Source organism: Bufo bufo, chromosome 3 (assembly GCF_905171765.1).
Source record: "Bufo bufo chromosome 3, aBufBuf1.1, whole genome shotgun sequence".
NCBI lineage: Eukaryota > Metazoa > Chordata > Amphibia > Anura > Bufonidae > Bufo > Bufo bufo.
This window is the reverse complement of record NC_053391.1, coordinates 650,225,427-650,251,971: the sequence shown is the minus strand read 5'-3', so window position 1 is coordinate 650,251,971 and position 26,545 is coordinate 650,225,427. Positions and strand designations below refer to the sequence as shown.

General features: G+C 45.0%; 1 protein-coding gene across 2 annotated transcripts in view; it reads right to left on the bottom strand.

Annotated features, from left to right (window-relative positions):
• The window catches only part of SLC35F2 (solute carrier family 35 member F2), a 77,130-nt gene that overhangs the window by 14,635 nt on the left and 35,950 nt on the right, over nt 1-26,545 (bottom strand). Inside the window, exons 1-2 of one of the 2 annotated variants that reach the window (XM_040426266.1) lie at nt 15,081-15,325; nt 9,776-9,951 (exon numbers count right to left, since the gene is read on the bottom strand). In XM_040426266.1, the coding sequence (XP_040282200.1) occupies nt 9,776-9,951; nt 15,081-15,187 (283 nt within the window). In that variant the 5' untranslated portion in view covers nt 15,188-15,325. Of the gene's footprint in view, nt 1-9,775; nt 9,952-15,080; nt 15,326-26,545 lie in introns of those variants that run through there. The other variant, XM_040426267.1, reaches the window with a different exon arrangement.

Sequence of the window (26,545 nt, the reverse complement as noted above, 5' to 3'; positions counted from 1 at the left end):
TGATCAAAAAGTTATATGAAACCTAAAATAGTACCAAACAGTCATCGCATACTGAAAAAAATTAGCCCCTACATAAGACAGTTGCCCAAAAAATAAAACTATGGCTTTCAGAATATGGAAACACCCCAAAAATTTTTTTTTTTAAAAATGCTTTATTATGTAAAACAAACACCCAAAAAGTCATATTTGGTATTGTCGCGTCCGTAACAACCTGCTCTATAAAAATACCACATGATCTAACCTGTCAGATGAACATGGTAAATAACAAAAAATAAAGACAGTGCCAAAACAGCTAGTTTTTTGTTACCTTGACTACCTCTACAGCAGTTTACGACCACATATGGGGTGTTTCTGTAAACTACAGAATCAGGGCCATAAATATTGAGTTTTGTTTGGCTGTTAACCCTTGCTTTGTAACTGGAAAAAAAATATTAAAATGGAAAATCTGCCAAAAAATTTAAATTTTGAAATTCTCTCTATTTTCCATTAATTCTTGTGGAACACCTAAAGGGTTAACGACCTTTGTAAAAATCAGTTTTGAATACCTTGAGGGGTGTAGTTTCTAGAATGGGGTGGTTTCTATTATGTAAGCCTCACAAAGTGACTTCAGACCTGAACTGGTCCTTAAAAAGTTGGTTTCTGAAAATTTCAAGATTTACTTCTAAACTTCTAAGCCTTGTAACGTCCCCCAAAAATAAAATGTCATTCCCAAAATGATCCTAACATGAAGTAGACATATGGGAAATGTAAAGTAATAACTATTTTTGTAGGTATTAATATGTATTATAGAAGTAGAGAAATTTGCAAATTTTTCAAAATTTTGGGCAAATTTGGTATTTTTTTTATAAATAAAAATTTAATATTTCGATTCAAATTTTCCACTGTCATGAAGTACAATATGTGATGAGAAAACAATCTCAGAATGGCTTGGATAAGTAAAAGCATTTTAAAGTCATCACCACATAAAGTGACATGTCAGATTTGCAAAAAAAATGGCCCGTCCCTTAACCACCTCCGGACCGCCTAACGCAGGATTGCGTTCCGGAGGTGGCAGCGCTGCGCAGTCACGCATATACGCGTCATCTCGCGAGACGCGAGATTTCGCTCAAAGCCGGCCCGCGCATGCGCATCGCGGGCCGGCAAAATTAAAAGAAGTATTTCGTCACCAGCCTGCCAGCAACGATCATTGGCTGGCAGGCTGGCGATTTTCAAAAAATCCAATCCAAAGTCATATAACAGATCATATTAGTAAATATGATCTGTTATATGGCTTCTCTGCTCCTCTGCTGGTCCTTTTCGTCGGTTGGATCCAGCAGAGAAGCAGACATCACTGTGAGTACACCAAACACTTCACTGTAGCCCCTGATCACCCACCTGCACCCCAATTAACCCTTTGATCACCCCTTTGATCGCCCCTGTCAATCACTAGTGAAAGGAAAAAAAGTGATCAGTGTAAACTGTCACTTTTTTTTTTTCACTGGTATTGGCTGTTAGGTTTTAGGGATAGTTTAGGCCCCTTGGTTAGGTAGTTAGCGTCAGTTAGCGCCCACCCCACCGCACCGCACCGCAGTCACTTTTATTCGCTGTTTAGCGTATCGCTAATCAGCATTTGTACTTTTATAGTATCTGTAAGTGATCAAAACTGATCACGGTCAGATCTATAATAGTATTAGTGTCATTTTAGTTCGCCCTCCACCCAAAACGCAGTGTTTGCCCGATCAGGCCTGATCGGTCGCCCACACGTGCGTTCACCCACGCCCGCCCCACCGCAGTGACAAAAAATATATATTTTTTGATCACTGCACATTCATTTTACACGTACTGCGGCGATAAAAAAATCAGTTTTGATATTTTTTATCAACCGCAGCAGCCTCCGGTACTTCGCTAGCCTCCCCTTTGTAAGACAGGTTTGCTTTTTTTCTTGGGTAGTCTCAGGGAATACCCCTAAATTTAGTAGTCCAAAATGTCAAACAGGGGGTATTCTTCTGAAGAGGCCTACAGGATTCTGACCCAGTCGGATGAGGAGTGGGAACCCTCATCTGACGAATCTAGCGGGTCAGAATATGAACCTGTGGAAAGCAGTGGCTCTCTGACCCAAAGTTCGGACGAGGAGGTTGAGGTCCCTGACAGCACCAGGCGTACCCGGCCCCGTGTCGCTAGACCACAGGTTATGCAGGATCCGCTTCAAGAGCAGCAGAGTGGGGCTGTCGCTGCCGGATCACGTGGTGAGGCATACACCAGCAGCGCAGCCCTTCCTGGACCTAGTACCAGCACTGCCGTACAACATGGTGAAGTAGCGAGCACCAGAAGGGCAGTTGAAGCTGGTACGGTGGCACGTGCAATAGTTACCCCGTCGCAGCCACCGCACAGACAGGCCCGTAGAGCCCCTAGAGTCCCTGAGGTGCTGGCAAATCCTGATTGGCAGTCACCAACTTCAGCCGCACCAGTAGTTCCCCCTTTCACCGCCCAGTCTGGAGTTCGGGTTGAGACGGCTCAAATCGGTTCGGCCCTGGGATTTTTTGAGCTGTTCTTGACTGCGGAGCTCTTGGACTTAGTCGTGGCAGAGACCAACCAGTATGCCACACAATTTATAACCGCTAACCCGGGAAGCTATTATGCCCAGCCTTTCCGGTGGAAACCAGTCCAAGTTTCCGAACTTAAAATTTTTTTGGGCCTTCTCCTCAACATGGGCCTGACAAAAAAGCATGAATTGCGGTCATATTGGTCAACGCACCCAATTCATCACATGCCCATGTTCTCTGCTGCTATGTCCAGGACACGATTTGAGACCATCCTGCGTTTCCTGCACTTTAGCGACAACACCACCTCCCGTCCCAGAGGCCACCCTGCTTTTGACCGGCTCCACAAAATTCGGCCCCTCAGACCATTTCAACCTGAAATTTGCAGATTTGTATACCCCTGAGCAAAACATCTGCGTAGACGAGTCCCTAATACATTTTACCGGGCGCCTTGGCTTCAAACAATACATCCCAAGCAAGCGTGCCCGGTATGGGGTCAAATTGTATAAGCTCTGTGAAAGGGCCACAGGCTATACCCACAAATTTCGGATCTATGAGGGAAAAGATCAGGCCCTGGAGCCGGTCGGTTGCCCTGACTACCTGGGGAGCAGTGGGAAGACAGTCTGGGACTTGGTGTCACCCTTATTCGGCAAGGGGTACCATCTTTATGTGGACAATTTCTACACAAGTGTGGCCCTCTTTAGGCATTTGTTTCTAGAACGGATTTGCGCCTGTGGCACCGCGCGAACTAGTCGCGTGGGCTTCCCCAACGGCTTGTAACCACCCGTCTTGCAAGGGGGCAGAGGGCTGCCTTGTGTAACGAAGAACTGCTCGCGGTGAAATGGAGAGACAAGCGTGACGTTTACATGCTCTCCTCCATTCACGCAGACACGACAATCCAAATTGAGCGAGCAACCCGTGTCATTGAAAAGCCCCTCTGTGTCCACGACTATAATGCGCTCATGGGAGGGGTGGACTTCAATGACCAGATGTTGTCTCCGTATTTAGTTTCCCGCAGAACCAGACGCTGGTATAAGAAGGTGTCTGTATATTTGATTCAATTGGCGCTGTACAATAGTTTTGTTCTCTACAGTAAGGCTGGGAGAACAGGATCCTTCCTCAAATTCCAGGAAGAGATCATCGAGAACCTCCTTTACCCAGGAGGTTCCGTGGCCCCATCCACCAGTGTAGTTAGCCGTCTACACGAGCGACATTTCCCCAGTGTCGTTCCTGGTACCTCAACCCAACCGTCACCCCGAAAAAGATGTCGTGTCTGTAGCAGGAGTGGAATAAGGCGTGACACCCGCTATTTCTGTCCTGACTGTGCTGACCACCCTGCCCTATGCTATGGAGAGTGTTTCCGGAAGTACCACACACAGGTACACCTAGCATAGGGATCACATCTCACCAGGACAGGCACACAGGGCTATTAGGGCCCATTCACTCACAGCTGCTGCAAACCTCTCCTTTCACCTGGGATAAAGTGCATAACGTACTTCGCCACATCTTTGGGCGATTTGCGCTTTGCACATTGTCCCATGGGGAAGGAGAGGTTTGTTCTATAAAGGTAAAAAAAACTAAACAAAAAAAAAAATACCGGTAAGTAAAAAAGTTAAACGTTCAGTTAAAAAAGTTTAAAAAAAGTTTCTATGTTCTGTTCAACAGTTAATAAAGTTATTGCTTTGCGGCCTGGTTTTTTCTTTTTTGTTTTGTTTTTTTTACCTTTCAGGTGGACCATCCGATCGACCAGCTGCAGCACTGATGTGCATTCGGACAGAAGCATTGCGCTGCTGTCAGATTACACGCAAGTCGGTGTATGCGGCGCTGCAAGACGAGATTTCTCCTCTGCAGTAAAAGATACGTTTGCCGAGGCATATGAGCCGAGGAGGTGGCGGTGTTCATATACTTTGGCAAACACTTTGTATATATAAAAAAAAAAATCCCGGCAATGATTTATTCATCCACATCGATTGATGTGAATGGAGAAATCTGGTTTGCCAGGGCATACGAGCTGAAGTGGGTATGGATGTTGGGCGGAGCTCCTATGTCCTGGCAGACGCCTTTCCCCTCCTTTTTCTTTTTTTGGCAGAGATTTTTTCATCCACATTGATCGATGCGAATGAAGAAATCTTTGCCGTTCATTTTTTTCTTTCAGCCCAGAGGCTGAACGGAAAAAAAAAAATCTCATTACCCGTATGCTCAATATAAGGAGAATAGCAGAAACTCCTAATGCTGGGCATACATGTAATGATTGCGGAGACCCTCAAATGCCAGGGCAGTACAAACACCCCACAAATAACACCATTTTGGAAAGAAGACACCCCAAGGTATTCGCTGAGGGGCATATTGAGTCCATGAAAGATTGAAATTTTTGTCCCAAGTTAGCGGAAAGGGAGACTTTGTGAGAACAAAATCAAAAAAATCAATTTCCGCTAACTTGTGCCAAAATTATTTTTTTTCAATGAACTCGCCATGCCCCTCATTGAATACCTTGGGGTGTCTTCTTTCCAAAATGGGGTCACATGTGGGGTATTTATACTGCCCTGGCATTTTAGGGGCCCCAAAGCGTGAGAAGAAGTCTGGTATCCAAATGTCTAAAAATGCCCTCCTAAAAGGAATTTGGGCACCTTTGCCCACCTAGGCTGCAAAAAAGTGTCACACATGTGGTATCTCCGTATTCAGCAGAAGTTGGGGAATATGTTTTGGGGTGTCATTTTACATATACCCATGCTGGGTGAGATAAATATCTTGGTCAAATGCCAACTTAGTATAAAAAAAATGGGAAAAGTTGTCTTTTGCCAAGATATTTCTCTCACCCAGCATGGGTATATGTAAAATGACACCCCAAAACACATTCCCCACCTTCTCCTGAGTACGAAGATACCAGATGTGTGACACTTTTTTGCAGCCTAGGTGGGCAAAGGGGCCCACATTCCAAAGAGCACCTTTCGGATTTCACAGGTCATTTACCTACTTACCAGACATTAGGGCCCCTGGAAAATGCCAGGGCAGTATAACTACCCCACAAGTGACCCCATTTTGGAAAGAAGACACCCCAAGGTATTCCGTGAGGGGCATGGCAAGTTCCTCGAATTTTTTATTTTTTGTCACAAGTTAGTGGAAAATGATGATTTTTTTATTTTTATTTTTTCATACAAAGTCTCATATTCCACTAACTTGTGACAAAAAATAAAAATTTCCATGAACTCACTATGCCCATCAGCGAATACCTTGGGGTCTCTTCTTTCCAAAATGGGGTCACTTGTGGGGTAGTTATACTGCCCTGGCATTCTAGGGGCCCAAATGTGTGGTAAGGAGTTTGAAATCAAATTCTGTAAAAAATGACCTGTGAAATCCGAAAGGTGCTCTTTGGAATATGGGCCCCTTTGCCCACCTAGGCTGCAAAAAAGCGTCACACATCTGGTATCTCCGTACTCAGGAGAAGGTGGGGAATGTGTTTTGGGGTGTCATTTTATATATACCCATGCTGGGTGAGAGAAATATCTTGGCAAAAGACAACTTTTCCCATTTTTTTATACAAAGTTGGCATTTGACCAAGATATTTATCTCACCCAGCATGGGTATATGTAAAATGACACCCCAAAACACATTCCTCAACTTCTCCTGAGTACGGGGATACCAGATGTGTGACACTTTTTTGCAGCCTAGGTGGGCAAAGGGGCCCACATTCCAAAGAGCACCTTTCGGATTTCACAGGTCATTTTTTACTGAATTTGATTTCAAACTCCTTACCACACATTTGGGCCCCTAGAATGCCAGGGCAGTATAACTACCCCACAAGTGACCCCATTTTGGAAAGAAGAGACCCCAAGGTATTCGCTGATGGGCATAGTGAGTTCATAGAACTTTTTATTTTTTGTCACAAGTTAGTGGAATATGAGACTTTGTAAGAAAAAAAAAAATAAAAAAAAATAAATAAATCATCATTTTCCGCTAACTTGTGACAAAAAATAAAAAGTTCTATGAACTCACTATGCCCATCAGCGAATACCTTAGGGTGTGTACTTTCCGAAATGGGGTCATTTGTGGGGTGTTTGTACTGTCTGGGCATTGTAGAACCTCAGGAAACATGACAGGTGCTCAGAAAGTCAGAGCTGCTTCAAAAAGCGGAAATTCACATTTTTGTACCATAGTTTGTAAACGCTATAACTTTTACCCAAACCATTTTTTTTTTACCCAAACATTTTTTTTTTATCAAAGACATGTAGAACAATAAATTTAGAGCAAAATTGATATATGGATGTAGTTTTTTTTGCAAAATTTGACAACTGAAAGTGAAAAATGTCATTTTTTTGCAAAAAAATCGTTAAATTTCGATTAATAACAAAAAAAGTAAAAATGTCAGCAGCAAAGAAATACCACCAAATGAAAGCTCTATTAGTGAGAAGAAAAGGAGGTAAAATTCATTTGGGTGGTAAGTTGCATGACCGAGCAATAAATGGTGAAAGTAGTGTAGGTCAGAAGTGTAAAAAGTGGCCTGGTCTTTCAGGGTGTTTAAGCACTGGGGGCTGAAGTGGTTAAGGAGTTAACAAGCCCCATACAACTTCCAAGCTGCTAAATGTAGGATGTTGAATGTTGGGATGGAGGAGGTCCAGAATCTGAGGCAGAGTCCAGGGTTCCCCTGCCGGGAGATTTTGAAGCAGGGGGAACCAAGACCTTTTTGGCCAATAAGGAGCAATAATTATGACCTCTGCCGCCTCTTCCCTTATCTTCAGAGTCCTTGAAATCAGAGAGAATGGTGGAAACGCGTAGAGAAGGCCCTTGGGCCATGTTAACGAGAGAGTGTCTAGTTGATTTAGGTCCTCCTGGGGGCAGATGGAATAGAACAGGAAGGTAAAAAAAAAAATATATATTCTATCTCAAAGCGAACAGATCCAAGACCGGAAGACACCACCTCTCTGAGGATTGTCTGAAGATTTCTTGATTCAAAGACCATTCCCCCTCTCTAAGAGATTGTCTCCTGAGAAAATCTGCTAAAATATTTTCTTCTCCTTTTAAACGAACCGCTGAGATGGACTTTAGGTTTTCCTCTCCTCATTCGAATATCATTTTTGAGACAGCCGTCAAGGACTTGCTCCTCGTCCCCCCTTGACGATTTAGATATGCCACAGTGGTCGCATTGTCTGAAAGTACCTTGACATGGTGGTGTTGGATAGTTGGTTTCAAGCTTAGGAAGGCTCGGAAAACTGCTGTCAACTCCCTCAGATTTGAGGATGCTAAAGACATCTGGAGACTCTATGTCCCCTGTACCATTTCTTGCAGAGCATGGGCTCCCCAACCCTTGCCGCTTGCGTCGGTGGTCACTGTAACTTGGTCCTTCAGCCGCCACTGCACCCCTGTTTGTAGATGTTTTTCCACAGTCTACCAACTTAGTGGTTTTCTTACTTGGTGTGGAATTTTTCTTTTCTTTTCTAAGGAACTCTGTCTCTTGTCCCAAGATGAAAGAAGGAAAGACTGCAGGATCCTGGTGTGGGCCTGAGCCCAATTCACTGAGGATATTGTCAACGTTAAAAGCCCCAAGTGCATGATCTCTTATCGATGCTATCCTTTTGGTACATAACATTCTTACCAGGGATACTAGATTGATTTTTCTTGGGGCAAAAAGGAAGACAGATTGTGGGTGTCCAGAAGTACCCCCAAAAATAACTTCTTCTGGCTTGGAATTAGACTTGACTTCTCCTGGTTGATGACCCACCCTAAAGAACCAAGGGTTTCTTTTACAATCCTGAGATGGTCGAAGACATGAATAGGAATCTGCGTCGATCAAAGGGTCGTCCAGATAGGGGACCACAATTATTCCTTTTAGATGAAACCGGCTGCTAAATGGTTTTCCAGCTGGTTGATCCACACAGAAAGGGACCTAGCTGTGCAGGTGGCAGCAATAGCAGGTCTAAACATGGCCAACCCTGCCTCCCAAGATTTTTTTAAGGAGCCCTTCACATTTTTTGTCCATGGGGTCCTTCAGTAACCCCATGTCTTCAAAGGGGAGGGAGAATTTTTTTTGAAATTCTAGCTACAGGGGCATCAATCCTAGTTTTTTTTCCCCATGCTTCACATTCTGAATCTGCAAATGGATATTTACGTTTGAAGGCTTTAGAAATAGCGGGTCTATTTTCAGGGTCTTATATCATCATGAATAGGGAACACCCATTTTTTCTTTTCCCCCAATCCCTAAAACATTTGGTCCTGGATTGATAAGGCCTCGCTCACATCTCCGTCAAGCAGATCCGGCATTGCTGGATTCTCTAGTTCACAGCCGGATCCCCATTGACTGGAATGTGTCCCAGTGGTGATCCAGCCGCTGCCCTGCAGAAATAATGGGTTTCGGACAGACAGAAACCATTGCATGCAACGTTTTTTTTTTTTTGCCCGGCCGACAGCTGGCATTTGCACCGGATCTGCTTGACGGAGATGTGAAGGAGGCCTATATGCCGAGGGTGCAAATTTATTTCACTGGGGAGAAAGGAACAAAGGCCCTCCGGCAGCAGCTTAGGATTCGTGGGGAAAAAATATTGGGCATGTTAAAATCTGGCGCGGTCACTTGCTCCTCTTCCACCACTTTGACAGAACATGAAACCTGCTGACTCCCATGACAACAAGTTATCGCCCTATCCAGAGGTCCGATCTCTGGGGCCCCCGCTGATTACTAGAACGGGGACCAACGTTCTCCACGTTTGAATGGAACTGCAGATACACATCCATTTCCGGTGCTCCGTTCACCCCAATGGGGCTGCCAGAGGTCGTTGTGTACAAGCTAGTGATCGGCAGAGTCCCAGCGTTCGAACCCACACCAATCACATGCTTATTCCTTATCCCATATCAATATGCCACAAACGTCCCAGATCGGAACACCCCTTTAAGTACTGTCTATATTAAAAGGGCTTGTAACAAGAATGAAAGCTATCCCCTATCCACAGAATAGGAGATAAGTAATTTATTGGTAAGGTCTGACTGCTGGGACCCCACAGATCCCGAGAGCAGGGTCCTATGTTCCCGCCCTAACAGAGCGGCAGGTCGAGCATGCGTCCATTCTCCATGGCAGGAAACAACAGAGTGCTGTACTTCGCTATCTGTAGATAGGGGATAATTAAAATTTTTGACACAACCCCTTTAAAATATAAATATAAGCGGTAATAATGCCGTTCCAGGATACATTTCTTTGATTGATGGAACGGCCGTTTCTTCAAAATATAGAACATGCAAGTCCTAAAGCAGAGGATAAATGGCCGACATACCTGATCGGAACGCCAACCAGACGGTGTAAACCAGGAAGAGCAGGCAGTAATTGATGAAGCTCTGGAACATTGGTGTGTCCACCTTATAATTCTCCGCAAGGAACTGACTCGTCACTGCCGTCCCACAGATGAACAGAGACAGCAACTGACCCAGGATGACCGTCTTCAAGACGTACCTGAATGTAAGAGAGGTACTGAATGAGCCGACATGGAATTGGGTGGGGGATGTGGAGATGAAACAAAATTCTAGCCGTGATCCACATATAACCTGGAACAAAGAATAGAATCTGTCAGCAGTTTTATGCCGCGCTGAGGGCATCACAAACTGGTGACAGAGACCCTCTAAGAAGCCAGAATAAATAACACAGCAGAGTGCTGATATTACATATAAGCCTACTGTCGGAGGTGCACGTGACCTATACATTTTTTTGCACATTTAAAGAGGACTTGGCTGTCATTCCTCATGACGTGTTTTACTAATTACGTGCCTTCCCCATGTAATGACAATTCTGGAGCATCTATTCTTATGAGTCTGTGTTTTATTGTTCCCCAATTATTCCTACTAAGAGTTCTGAATGAATTGCTACAAGTTTGCAATGAAGGTCCATATGGGTGTTACCAGTTGGGGATGTATCCCTGCACAGTCGGACACTGGCAGCACTGATTACATAATGTCAGATTGTGCAGAGACACACCCTCAACTGGTAACCCCCATCTGGACCTGCATTGCAAACTGCTAGCAATTCAATCACAATTTTTTGAGAGAACAATAGAGACACAACACAAAGCATGCTCATAAAGGATAGATGCTCCAGAATTGTTAGGGCTCATGCACACGACCGTGCTCGATCAGGGATCTGGCTGCACTTCCCAGAGAGTTGGGGGCTCGTCTAAGGCTACTTTCACACAAGCGTTTTAGCTGGATCCGTCATGGATCAGCAAAAACGCTTCTGTTACCCATTGACTTACATTGTGTGCCAGGACGGATCAGTCTTGCTCCGCACCATATCGCGGACAGAAAAACAATGCTTGCAGCGTTATTCTGTCCGAGATGGGGATGCAACCAAACAGAACGCATTCTGGTGCATCCCGTTTTGTCCCCCATTGACAATGAACAGGGACAAAACGGAAGAGTTCCCCCCCCCCCCCTATGACGGATCTCAATAGCAGAAAGGGAAAGCGCAAATGTAAAAGTAGCCTAACATGAAATCACTGCATCATAGTAATTTAAGATGAGTTCCTATCTGGCAGTGGATGTATTGTCCTGTACTCACATGATGAGGAGTACAGTACAATGGCCCGTGGTCAGATAGGAACTCACTGCATCATAAATTACTATGATGTATCGAGTTCAGGTCAAAGGAGCTCATGTCAGTCTGGGAGATGCGGCCGAAACACGAGCCGCGTTTCCTGGACCGAGGGCGGTCGCGTGCGTGAACGCTTATTACATGGGGAATGCAAGTAGTTGCTAAAACAGGTCAGAAGAGGCCCTCAAAGATGTCCCCTCATGTAGTTATAATACAGCACATGGGCACCTAATCCAACATCTGCTGGAAGACATGACCACATAAAACCATGTGCAAATATGAAAAGTAATAATATAACAGTAAACGCTTCCGTTACTCAGTACACAGGGAGAGCTGAAGCCGCCCATAAACTAAACAGAATAAAAGGATTTCCTGTTTCAGGCCGATCAATGGAAAACAATCCGGAGCTCCACAGGTGATGTCGGTGCAGGACGTGCACAGCGCAGAGGAGCGTATCCTTTGTATTTCCGAACAGGAAAAAAACCTGAATTCTAAAAGTCTGCAGTTCTAGGACAAAGTGAAGTTATTGCCAGACTTCATCGTTTGGGGGAGAAGGAATCTTAAGAATGTTGCAAAATAAAAAATAAAGTCAGACCACGTCTAATTTATAGGGATTTTTCCAAGGTCGTTTGTCGCTTTCTTGCACATAGGTCAATCAAGTCTATGGAGACCACCGGAGCTTTTTTTTTTTTTACACTGAAACGCATGTATTATTGGCTGAAGACCATACAGTACATAGCAAGCTGCAGAGAGCAGCTCACTGGTAATTCTAGCAGATGAGCCCTCTAATGGTTCAGACTAAATCCAGCCTCGTATTCTGAACGATCATCTGAGCTCAAGTCTGACCAGATCAAAGCTGAATAAAGAGCATCTGTCAGCAGTTTTGTCCCTATGACTCTGGCTGTCCTGTTACATGTGCGCTTGGCAGCTGAAGGCATCTGTGTTGGTCCCATGTTCATATATTGCTAAAAAAAAAATGGTGTTTTATTATATGCAAATGAGCCTCTAGGAGCAACGGGGGCGTTACCATTACACCTAGAGGCTCTGCTCTCTCTGCACTTTGCTTGACGGGGCCAGGTGTGATGACGTTTACACTGCCTGACCCTATCAAAGTGCAGAGGGGGCGGCAGTTGCAGAGAGAGCAGAGCCTCTAGGTGTAATAGCAACTTCTCTGTTGCTCCTAGAGGCTTTCATCTTTCTCAGCGATGAGGCCACATATGAACATGGGACCAACACAGATGCCTTCAGCTGCCAAGTGCACAAATCTACTGACAGATGCCCTTTAAAGGGTATTTTACATGTTAACAGACTTTCCTCAGGATGGTGTAGAAATCAAACAGCAGTGGCCGTATCTCCCATCACTTCACAGCATACAAAAACTGAGCAACGTTCCGGCTGTGCAACAGCCTTTGTCAAGCATGCTTGTATGCGGTGAAGTCCTCAATAAAGATGAAGTGATGGGAGATGCTGCCACTGCGGTTTGATGTCTACACTGGATCCACGGCTGGTGCGGGGCTGTTGCATCTTCCTGTAAGAAGGACGGACCGCTGTGTGCTGTTCCTGCACATTTGTTTCCTCAGGATGGGTCATCAATGAGATTAGCAGATCTCCGACTCCTGGCACACCTGCGGCGCTCACCAGTCCATTTGAGAGTGGCTGTGCACTTAAACGGGACTGACCCGAGGATAGGACATGCATATGAAAATCCTCGGAAACCCCTTTAATTTTGATTTGATCAGAATTGAGCTTAGAGGATCTCTACAGAAAATGAAGCGCCAGAGAGATCGCCTGACTGCGAGCGGCATCCTGCGGTTTGGAATGGACTGTGATACACAGATGCTGCAGAAGCCAAAACTGCTAAATGTTTAATACTTAAAGGGGTTCTGCAGTTTTTTTAAACTGATGATCCATCCTCTGGATAGATCATCAGCATCTGATCAGCGGAGGTCCGACACCCGGGACCCCTACCGATCAGCTGTTTGAGAAGGCAGAGGCGCTGGCAGTAGTGCCGCGGCCTTCTCGCTGTTTACCGAAGCCCAGTGACGTCACGACTAGTATCAATGGCCTGGGCGGGGCTGAGCTCTGCCGATCAGATGCTGATCCAGAGGATAGATAATCAGTTTAAAAAAACGGCAGAACCCCTTTAAATTTGGTACGACGTGGTTCACATGGATTTCAAAATCCACGCAGCAGGTCAGTTTCCACACAGAACGAAAAAGCAAAGTGTAAATGAAATCTGTCTAATGTCATACACTTTGCTGGTACTGCATTATGCTGTGTGAGAATCCGCTTTAAAAAAAAAAAACACACAACCAAAAACGCGTGTTATCTGCAATGTTCACAGGTCGCCTTAGGCAGGGTTCACATAACTGCATATTTTTCCGTTGTTCCGACAGAAGTAGGCCTGAGCGAATCAAGTTTCTGATCATAGATCCAAAGGCGATTTGTTCTAAAACTTCAGTTTTAAAGGGAACCTGTCACCGGGATTTTGTGTATAGAGCTGAGGACATGGGCTGCTAGATGGCCGCTAGCACATCCGCAATACCCAGTCCCCATAGCTCTGTGTGCTTTTATTGTGTAAAAAATATTTGATACATATGCAAATTAAGCTGAGATGAGTCCTGTCCCTGAGATGAGCATAATGGATGCTTAAAACACAGGATCCATTTTTTTTCTTGTCTTTCTGTTCGTCTGATCCAGCATGATGCTTTTTTTTAAATAACCATGAAACACAACAAAACAACAACAAAAAAAAGTTTCATATTTCCAATATTACCTCAAACAATAAAAAAGCCACTAAAATGCAGAAGAAAACCTACGCATGGCCAGACTACATTAACCCCTACCACCTGTGCAGGAGCACTCATTACACCAGGGGAGGACAAGTTAGTATAAACTTTCGGAGCCTGATCTTAGTAGCTCGGCAAAAATAACTGCCGCTGATATCAACAGAAAAATAAGAAGCCGGGTACCAGGAGCCAGTATCCAGCGATTTATCCAGCTCTGGCATTCCCCAGCTACATACTATAGATGTTTTTTTTGGGGGGCAGAGATAAGGCTGTCAGGTGTACAGAACATATAATGATACAGTTCCAGAAAAATGAAAGAAGATTAGAAAAAGCAACAATATACCACAGACCATACACTATACATACAGACCATACACTATACATACAGACCATACACTATACATACAGATGCTGCACCAGCGGTCCCCAACCGCCGGGCCGCAGCCCAGGATTGAGCCCTGGAAGATGGTTTGCCGGGCCGCGGCGATCAGGGCAGTCTTTAACGCAGTACTAATGAAGTGCCTCCATTATGGAAGCGCTTCATTAGTACAAGGAGGACCAGGAAGCGGTGAACGATGTACGCCACGCCAGCGTGGTATACACACACATACTACACTACACACACACACACACTACACTATACACACACATACTACACTATACACACACACTACACTATACACACACACACACACACACACACACATACTACACTATACACACACTACACTATACACACACACACACTACACTATACACACACACACACATACTACACTATACACACACACACTACACTATACACACACTACACTATACACACACACACACTACACTATACACACACACACATACTACACTATACACACACACACACACACTACACTATACACACACACACACTACACTATACACACACACACATACTACACTATACACACACATACATACTACACTATACACACACATACTACACTATACATACATACATATACTACACTATTCATACATACATATACTACACTATTCATACATACATATACTACACTATTCATACATACATATACTACACTATTCATACATACATATACTACACTATTCATACATACATATACTACACTATTCATACATACTATACATACACATACTACACTATACAGTACAATGTATACCATGTGCACCCAGTATGGCAGGACTACAGGTAGTTACCAGGTAAAGATCTTCCTGGGCAGCAGGGCCAGCCGATCGCAGAGCCGCGCGCTGTGTGCTGCAGGTGGATGACCTAGTGACGGCTGAGAGGCTTCTCCATCGTCCATACTGAGGGATGGAGGTCAGCAGAGGAGCGGCGCTGCCCTGCACTGAGAGTCAGCGGCGCGGCACACAGGCACAACCATGTGGATCGGGTTTCACAGCACCATCATAAGGGGGAGTGATGGACAGACATTATGTGTCGATCCTAGAATTCAAAGACACATGGCCAGCCTGCTTTAGCGCAGTTCGAATCATCGTTCCGCACAGCGCCTACCGCGCATGCGTATGAGGGACTTCCGCCTAGGGCGCTGACTGGAAAATAATTCCCTGATGCGTTATATGTAATATACATGGCGCGGGGTTAAGGAAATGCAGGCACGTTTTACTTGCAGCACTACAGCTACATCTTTGGTAGTCATGTAACTTTATCCTGTCCACCTGTGAGGGCTGTTCCATAAAATGTAATGAGAAACTTTATGGGGGCATCTGACAATTCTTACAGCCCGATTTTTTTGGGGGGTGGCACTCTGGGGGCATTTCTTACTGGCACATTATGGGGGGGGGGGGGGGCACCATGGGGGAGAGGAGCACTATGGGGGGCATCTGGGGGCTCTAGAGGGGCTTTTTTTTTATTGACACATTATGGGAGGCACTATAGGAGAAAACGGCACTATGGGGCATCTGGTGGCACTATAGGGGCATTATTTGGGGGCACTATGGGGAAGTTGGGGGTCTAAAGGGGACTTTTTTCTTATTGGCACATTATGGGGGGCATTATGGCATCTGGTTGCACTAAAGGGGCATTTTTTACTGGCACTATAGGGGAGAGCGGCACTATGGGGCATTATTTGGGGGCACTATGGGGAAGTGGAGCACTGTTGGGGCATATGGTGGCACTTAGAAGGGGCATTTTTTACTGGCATATTATGGGGGGCACTATGGGAAAGGGGAAGAGGAGCACTATGAGGGCATTTACTGGGGCACTATATAGGGGTATTTTATACTGGCATACATTATGGGGACATTAGCTCAACTGCGGGCACTAAGCGGGGGTATTTCATGTATAGGGAGAATTATTACTACTAGGGGTATTAGCTTTACTACTACTGGGGGTCTATGAGGAACATGATTACTAGTATGGGCACTATAGGGGCATTATTACTACTAAGTGTGCTCTGGCAGAGAATTATTTCTATTGGTGGGATTTTGGGGAGCACTGTTACTTTGGGGGGCACCCTGGCACAGTATCAGCTTAGCACAATAATTTTTGGGGGGACATTATCTTTATACTATTAGTGTCTGGGCGCAGTTATTTTTTAGAGCACTGTGTGCCAATAATTGTTGAAGGGGGCACTATCTGTGCGGTAGTAGTATTTCCAGGGGGACTTTCTCTGCAGTATAGTATTGGGGGTGGCAGGAAAGGGTGTTCAGAAGATGATGGAAATGTGGGAAACTAATGTCTGTTTGTTAATCTCTGCAGAGACGGGAGATGGCTGAAAAATCATCATGGCGGTCTGGTCTGAATGGAGAAGATAAAGAAAGAGAACGTCTACAAAAAAGGTGACATCACTGGATGTAAGAGGTAGGGGGCGCTATGTAGGAGAGGAGATGCTCCGGCTTCTCCCCCTGCCATTTGCAGAAGGAGGATTCAGAGCTGGTTGAGGACGGCCAAAGGGGGCAGCAGGCCACGGGTGGGTGGCAGATGGTGGGGGGAACCACAGGCCTTGAGCAGGATCTGGGGAGGGAGGAGAGCGGAGAAGCTTCCTGGCTGTAGCTTGTTATATAAGCAGGCAGTGCAGGCAGGACAGACCTCCCCCTCTCTCCGTATGATATGTAGACAGGCCGCAACTATAGAATGTCAGCTGTACAGTGTTTGTTGGGCATGGCCTATTATATGTAGGAGGGGCTTTTAATAAGGGGTGGGGCTAAAAAATGGCATTGTTCCATTCCTGCAGAGTTTCTAGAAATGGCCAAGTAAAAGAATCAGCGCAACACACTACAGCCATTTCGGACCCCCACTAGACAAAATTCCTGGGTGCTCCCCTGGGTGAGACAACCCCTTTAACCTCCTAATAGTAACGTTAAAATTGGAAAAACCCTCCAAAAAATATCACTTGTAAATTTTTAATGTGTGTCTGCAGTAAATCTTGTTGGCGCACAACTCAGGGGACCCTATTTAACCCATTAGTGACATCATTAAAGGGGTTGTCCGGGTTCAGAGCTGAACCCAGACATACCCTTATTTTCATCCAGGCAGCACCCCTGATGTTGGCATCGGAGCATCTCATGCTCCGATGCTCTCCTTTGCCCTTCGTTAAATCGCGCAGGGCACGGGCTCTTTTGTTTACAATAACACACTGGTGGGCGGAAGCTTCCGCCCGGGAGTGTGTTGGCGACGTCACCCACCCATCAGTGCCAGTGACGTCACCGGTCTTCCTGGCAGCCCTGTAGCACCCGTTACGTCACTGGAACTCTTGGAAATGCCTTTGCCCTGTGCCATCTAGCGCAGGGCAAAGGAGAGCATCAGAGCATGAACTGCTCCGATGCTCAAGTCAGCGGGGCTGCCTGGTTGAAAATGGAGGTATGTCCGGGTTCAGCTCTGAACCCGAACAACTCCTTTAATTTTAGCTTTAAGGACCAATAATATTTCCCCCTCTGTGTTCCTTTTTATTTTGTGGGATTAGTTGTAGGTTTTCTAGGAACCATTTTGGGATATACCGTATTTTTCGCTTTATAAGACGCACCTGATGATAAGACGCACCTAGATTTTTGAGGAGGAAAATAAAAAAAAAATAATTTGAACCAAAAGGTGTGCTTTTGCTGGGTTTTGAACTAATGGTGGTCTGTGGATGAGGCACTGTTATGGGGGGACCTGTGGATGACGCACTGTTATGGGGGGACCTGTGGATGACACTGTTATGGGGGGACCTGTGGATGACACTGTTATGGGGGGACCTGTGGATGACACTTATGGGGGGACCTGTGGATGACATTGTTATGGGGGGACCTGTGGATGACACTGTTATGGGGGACCTGTGGATGACACTGTTATGGAGGGACCTGTGGATGACACACTGTTATGGGGATCTGTGGATGACGCACTGTTATGGGGGATCTGTGGATGACGCACTGTTATGGGGGATCTGTGGATGACGCACTGTTATGGGGGATCTGTGGATGACGCACTGTTATGAGGGGGATGTGTGGATGATACACTACTACGGGGGATGTAGCATCATATATAGCATCTTATGTAATGGGGTCACTATTCACACAGGGACAATATACAGGGAGTGCAGAATTATTAGGCAAGTTGTATTTTTGAGGATTAATTTTATTATTGAACAACAACCATGTTCTCAATGAACCCAAAAAACTCATTAATATCAAAGCTGAATATTTTTGGAAGTAGTTTTTAGTTTGTTTTTAGTTTTAGCTATTTTAGGGGGATATCTGTGTGTGCAGGTGACTATTAATGTGCATAATTATTAGGCAACTTAACAAAAAACAAATATATACCCATTTCAATTATTTATTTTTACCAGTGAAACCAAAATAACATCTCAACATTCACAAATATACATTTCTGACATTCAAAAACAAAACAAAAACAAATCAGTGACCAATATAGCCACCTTTCTTTGCAAGGACACTCAAAAGCCTGCCATCCATGGATTCTGTCAGTGTTTTGATCTGTTCACCATCAACATTGCGTGCAGCAGCAACCACAGCCTCCCAGACACTGTTCAGAGAGGTGTACTGTTTTCCCTCCTTGTAAATCTCACATTTGATGATGGACCACAGGTTCTCAATGGGGTTCAGATCAGGTGAACAAGGAGGCCATGTCATTAGATTTTCTTCTTTTATACCCTTTCTTGCCAGCCACGCTGTGGAGTACTTGGACGCGTGTGATGGAGCATTGTCCTGCATGAAAATCATGTTTTTCTTGAAGGATGCAGACTTCTTCCTGTACCACTGCTTGAAGAAGGTGTCTTCCAGAAACTGGCAGTAGGACTGGGAGTTGAGCTTGACTCCATCCTCAACCCGAAAAGGCCCCACAAGCTCATCTTTGATGATACCAGCCCAAACCAGTACTCCACCTCCACCTTGCTGGCGTCTGAGTCGGACTGGAGCTCTCTGCCCTTTACCAATCCAGCCACGGGCCCATCCATCTGGCCCATCAAGACTCACTCTCATTTCATCAGTCCATAAAACCTTAGAAAAATCAGTCTTGAGATATTTCTTGGCCCAGTCTTGACGTTTCAGCTTGTGTGTCTTGTTCAGTGGTGGTCGTCTTTCAGCCTTTCTTACCTTGGCCATGTCTCTGAGTATTGCACACCTTGTGCTTTTGGGCACTCCAGTGATGTTGCAGCTCTGAAATATGGCCAAACTGGTGGCAAGTGGCATCTTGGCAGCTGCACGCTTGACTTTTCTCAGTTCATGGGCAGTTATTTTGCGCCTTGGTTTTTCCACACGCTTCTTGCGACCCTGTTGACTATTTTGAATGAAACGCTTGATTGTTCGATGATCACGCTTCAGAAGCTTTGCAATTTTAAGAGTGCTGCATCCCTCTGCAAGATATCTCACTATTTTTGACTTTTCTGAGCCTGTCAAGTCCTTCTTTTGACCCATTTTGCCAAAGGAAAGGAAGTTGCCTAATAATTATGCACACCTAATATAGGGTGTTGATGTCATTAGACCACACCCCTTCTCATTACAGAGATGCACATCACCTAATATGCTTAATTGGTAGTAGGCTTTCGAGCCTATACAGCTTGGAGTAAGACAACATGCATAAAGAGGATGATGTGGTCAAAATACTCATTTGCCTAATAATTCTGCACGCAGTGTACTGTGACACATATGATACTGTGACCAGCATAAGATCATCTTATGCTGGTCACAGTATCATATGTGTCACAGTATATTGTCCCTGTGTGAATAGTGACCCCCATTACACCACAGGGCACACAGTAGACTTTATATGTAAAATCTTTTAATGGCTCTGCTTTATTCTATACCTGTACTCACTATAAAAGCAGCAGTCCGGCCAGCACGTGACGTCACTCACTCAGTCCGTCACGCTCCTGCCAGCTTCATTAATGAAGTGGGAGGAGCATGACCGAGTGAGTGACGTCACGCGCCGGCTGGACCGCTGCTTTCATAGTGAGTACAGGTATAGAAGAAAGCAGATTGTAATGAAGCAGTTTTCATATGTAAAGTCTATAATCTTCAAGCAGTGTCTCTGCTTTAAACTAGGGCAATCCTCTGTAGTAGTACAACTCACTATGAAAGCGGCAGGCAGGGCGGCATCGTAACCTCGCGATGCTCACTCATTCACGCTCCTCCCACTTCCTTCATGAATGAGTGAGCATCGCAAGGTTACGCTGCCGCCCTGCCTGCCGCTTTCATAGTGAGTTGTACTACTACAGAGGATTGCCCTAGTTTAACCACCTCCGGACCGCCTAACGCAGATTCGCGTTCCGGAGGTGGCAGCCCTGCGCTCAGCGACGCATATACGCGTCATCTCGCGTGAGCCGAGATTTCCTGTGAACGCGCGCACAGGAACGGAAGGTAAGAGAGTGGATCTCCAGCCTGCCAGCGGCGATCGTTCGCTGGCAGGCTGGAGATGTGATTTTTTTAACCCCTAACAGGTATATTAGACGCTGTTTTGATAACAGCGTCTAATATACCTGCTACCTGGTCCTCTGGTGGTCCCCTTTGTTTGGATCGACCACCAGAGGACACAGGTAGCTCAGTAATATGTTGCACCAAGCACCACTACACTACACCCCCCCCCCCTGTCACTTATTAACCCCTTATTCACCCCATATAGACTCCCTGATCACCCCCCTGTCATTGATCACCCCCCTGTAAAGCTCCATTCAGATGTCCGCATGATTTTTACGGATCCACTGATAGATGGATCGGATCCGCAAAACGCATACGAACGTCTGAATGGAGCCTTACAGGGGCGTGATCAATGACTGTGGTGATCACCCCATATAGACTCCCTGATCACCCCCCTGTCATTGATTACCCCCCTGTCATTGATCACCCCCCTGTAAAGCTCCATTCAGACGTCCGCATGATTTTTACGGATCCACTGATAGATGGATCGGATCCGCAAAACACATACAGGCGTCTCCCTGGAGCCTTCCAGGGGGGGTGATCACCCCATATAGACTCCCTGATCACCCCCCTGTCATTGATCACCCCCCCTGTCAGGCTGCATTCAGATGTCCGTATGATTTTTACGGATCCACGGATACATGGATCGGATCCGCAAAACACATACGGACATCTGAATGGAGCCTTATAGGGGGGTGATCAATGACAGGGGGGTGATCACCCCATATAGACTCCCTGATCACCCCCCTGTCATTGATCACCCCCCTGTCATTGATCACCCCCCTGTAAGGCTGCATTCAGACATTTTTTTTGGCCCAAGTTAGCGGAAATTATTATTTTTTTCTTACAAAGTCTCATATTCCACTAACTTGTGTCAAAAAATTAAATCTCACATGAACTCACCATACCCCTCACGGAATCCAAATGCGTAAAAATTTTTAGACATTTATATTCCAGACTTCTCACGCTTTAGGGCCCCTAGAAGGCCAGGGCAGTATAAATACCCCACATGTGACCCCATTTCGGAAAAAAGACACCCCCAGGTATTCCGTGAGGGGCATATTGAGTCCATGAAAGATTGAAATTTTTGTCCCAAGTTAGCGGAAAGGGAGACTTTGTGAGAAAAAAATAAATAAAATCAATTTCCGCTAACTTGTGCCAAAAAAAATAAATTTCCATGAACTCGCCATGCCTCTCATTGAATACCTTGGGGTGTCATCTTTCCAAAATGGGGTCACATGTGGGGTATTTATACTGCGCTGGCATTTTAGGGGCCCTAAAGCGTGAGAAGAAGTCTGGGATCCAAATGTCTAAAAATGCCCTCATAAAAGGAATGTGGGCCCCTTTGCGCATCTAGGCTGCAAAAAAGTGTCACACATCTGGTATCGCCGTACTCAGGAGAAGTTGGGCAATGTGTTTTGGGTGTCATTTTACATATACCCATGCTGGGTGAGATAAATATCTTGGTCAAATGCCAACTTTGTATAAAAAAATGGGAAAAGTTGTCTTTTGCCGAGATATTTCTCTCACCCAGCATGAGTATATGTAAAAAGACACCCCAAAACACATTGCCCAACTTCTCCTGAATACGGCGATACCACATGTGTGACACTTTGTTGCAGCCTAGGTGGGCAAAGGGGCCCACATTCCAAAGAGCACCTTTAGGATTTCACAGGTCATTTACCTACTTACCACACATTAGGGCCCCTGGAAAATGCCAGGGCAGTATAACTACCCCACAAGTGACCCCATTTTGGAAAGAAGACACCCCAAGGTATTCCGTGAGGGGCATGGCGAGTTCCTAGAATTTTTTATTTTTTGTCACAAGTTAGCGGAAAATGATGATTTATTTTTTATTTATTTTTTTCCTTACAAAGTCTCATATTCCACTAACTTGTGACAAAAAATAAAAACTTCCATGAACTCACTATGCCCATCACGAAATACCTTGGGGTGTCTTCTTTCCAAAATGGGGTCACTTGTGGGGTAGTTATACTGCCCTGGCATTCTAGGGGCCCAAATGTGTGGTAAGAAGTTTGAAATCAAAATGTGTAAAAAATGACCGGTGAAATCCGAAAGGTGCTCTTTGGAATATGGGCCCCTTTGCCCCCCTAGGCTGCAAAAAAGTGTCACACATGTGGTATCTCCGTACTCAGGAGAAGTTGGGTAATGTGTTTTGGGGTGTCATTTTACATATACCCATGCTGGGTGAGAGAAATATCTTGGCAAAAGACAACTTTTCCTATTTTTTTTATACAAAGTTGGCATTTGACCAAGATATTTATCTCACCCAGCATGGGTATATGTAAAATGACACCCCAAAACACATTCCCCAACTTCTCCTGAGTACGGCAATACCACATGTGTGGCACTTTTTTGCAGCCTAGGTGGGCAAAGGGGCCCACATTCCAAAGAGCACCTTTCGGATTTCACAGGTCATTTTTTACAGAATTTGATTTCAAACTACTTACCACACATTTGGGCCCCTAGAATGCCAGGGCAGTATAACTACCCCACAAGTGACCCCATTTTGGAAAGAAGACACCCTATTCTGAATACAGAATGCAAAGTAAATTAAGGATGGAGGGGTTAAAAATAAAATAATTAAACTCACCTCATCCACTTGTTCGCGCAGCCCAGCTCGTCTTCTTTCTTCTTCTTTGATGACCTGGGGGAAAAGGACCTTTGGTGACGTCACTGCGCTCATCACATGGTCCATCACATGATGGATCATGTGATGAGCACAGTGACGTCACCAAAGGTCCTGTTCTTCCAGGTCATCAAAGAAGAAGAAAGAAGACGAGCTGGGCTGCGCGAACAAGTGGATGAGGTGAGTTTAATTTTTAACCCCTCCATTCCTAATTTACTATGCATTCTGTATTAAGAATGCTATTATTTTCCCTTATAACCATGTTATAAGGGAAAATAATAAAGATCTGGTCCCCATCCCGATCGTCACCTAGCAACCATGCGTGAAAATCGCACCGTATATGCACTTGCTTGTGGATGTTTGCGATTTTCACGCAGCCCCATTCACTTCCATGGGACCTGCGTTGCGTGAAAAACGCACAATATAGAGCTTGCTGCGATTTTCACGCAACGCACAAGTGATGCGTGAAAATCACAGCTCATGTGCACAGCATGAAATGAATGGGTCCGGATTCAGTGCGGGTTGAATGCGTTCACCTCACGCATTACACCCGCGCGGAAAACTCGCCTGTGTGAAAGGGGCCTTTAGAAAATCGGGTTGCAGTGAATGAAGCTGAAAGTGAAAGTAAAAGCAGGCTTTACCGACGATTATTCCGGACTCGATTTTTAAGTGATTTCTCCTCTGTTGCTTGGACTTTAGCTGTCATTTCAAACAATGCCAGCTTTCAAACAAGACCAGTTGCATGTTTCTAGATGCTATCATCCATGGGATATCAGCAGCTAAAGCAGCCCTCCCCCTCCACTTCTGCCCGAGCTCAGCTCTGGCAGAACAGTTAACTTTTCCCACTGCCCAAGCTGGACTCGGGCAAAAGAGTTAGGTGCGTTATTCAATACCAGTTGTTTCTTTAGGGCTCATTCAGAGGGCCATATGAATGAGTCCACATCCGTTCCGCAATTTTGCGGAATGGGTGCGGACCCATTAATTTCAACACAGTGTTCTGTCCACATCTGTGGTTCCGTTCCATGGCTCTGCAGAAAGGATAGAACATATCCTATTCTTGTCTGCAATCGCGGACAAGAATAGGCATTTTCTATTATGGTTGCGGCCACGTGCGGTCCGCAAAGCACTACGGCAGTCTGAATGGTCCCTTATACTGAAGTTTGTGGCATTTATTTTTTTACATTTTTCGTGTAATTTTTAAAATAAAATGCATTTCATGCCATGCTTCTACATTTTTCCGTTATACTGTATGCCCCCGCACAGGCTGAACTAGATGGACTTGTCTTTTTTCAGCCTTACAAACAGTTTGGGCCAGTTTACATGACTGATTTTTAAAAACATGTCCGTAACGACCTGCTCTATTAAATTATCCTGGGATTTAACCCACATGGTGAATAAAAAAATATCCCCAATATCAGATTTTAGTCACTTCGCCTTCCAAAAAACTGAGAGCCAGAAGTGATCTCCTAGTAGCCAATTAGTCAGCACACCAGTCCAACAGGGTACTATATGCAGTTGCATGCCATACCCTCTTCTCAGCGCAGCATTACCTGGCTCCTTCCTCGTCAGCGGCGTGTGTTTGAAAAAGGCATTTGTGCCGAAACGTCACACAAAGTGTTATTTGCCGCAATACAATAAAATACCAACAACAACCAAGCTAATCTCGCTGGAGTTTACTTTATCAATTATACGGGGTGGGAACCCGACTCCATGCTCCATCACCAAGTGTGCCACACTGGTCTACTATCTTATATATATATATACGGTCATTTATCAAACTGGTGTAAAGTAGAACTGGTTTAGTCACCCAATCAGATTCCTTTTATTTTTCAAATGAGCTGTGAAAAATGAAAGGTGGAATCTGATTGGTTGCTATGGCCAAAAGTCAAATACAGGGTCAGTTAACCCCTTATGGACTTAGGACGTACCGTTACGGCATGGTTCCCGAGTCCTTAAGGACCCATGACGTACCGGTACGTCATGTGTATTTCCGATCACCGCCGCCCAGGCACCTTGGCTAAATGCGCGGGGGGTCCCGTGACCTGCGGTTTGCGGCTTTACCTGCGGTTTGCGGCGGCGTGTGGCAGTGCCATCGGGTCCCCATGCTGCTGTAGGGGGGACCCGATGGCATGGAAGGCAGCGCGATGCCTTCCGGTGACGAGTCTGTGAGATCCAGCCCCCTGTTATGTTAAGTATTGGAATGCATTGTAAAGGAATAGACCCCCAAAAGTTCAAGTTCCAAAGTGGGACAAAAAATAAAGTGAAAAAAAGAAAAATGAAAAAATAAAGTTTTTCCCCCAAAAATTAAAGGTTTCAAGTAAAAATAAACAAAAACGTCATTTTCCCCAAATAAAGTTAAAAAAAATTGGTAAAAAATAGGGGGGAAAAAAAAGTATACATATTAGGTATCGCCGCGTCCGTATCGACCGGCTCTATAAACATATTACATGACCTAACCCCTCAGATGAACACCGTAAAAAATAAAAAATAAAAACTGTGCTAAATAAACCATTTTTTTGTCACCTTACATCACAAAAAGTACAACAGCAAGCGATCAAAAAGGCGTTTGCCCACCAAAACATTACCAATCTAACCGTCACCTCATCCCGCAAAAAATGAGCCCCTACCTGAGACAATCGCCCAAAAACTGAAAAAATTAGGGCTCTCAGACTATGGAAAGACTAAGGCCTATTGCACACGACCGTATGGCTTTTTCAGTGTTTTGCGATCCGTTTTTCACGGATCCGTTGTTCCGTTTTTTGTTTCCGTTGTGTTTCCGTTTCTGTTCCGTTTTTCCGTTCCGTTTTTCCGTATGGCATATACAGTATACAGTAATTACATAGATAAAATTGGGCTGGCCATAACATTTTCAATAGATGGTTCAGCAAAAAACGGAACGGAAACGGAAGACATACGGATGCATTTCCGTATGAGTTCCGTTTTTTTGCGGACCCATTGACTTGAATGGAGCCACGGACTGTGATTTGCGGGCAATAATAGGACATGTTCTATGTTAAAACGGAACGGAAATACGGAAACGGAATGCATATGGAGTACATTCCTTTTTTTTTGCGGAACCATTGAAATGAATGGTTCCGTATACGGAACGCAAAAAACGTCCAGTAAACGGGAAAAAAAAACG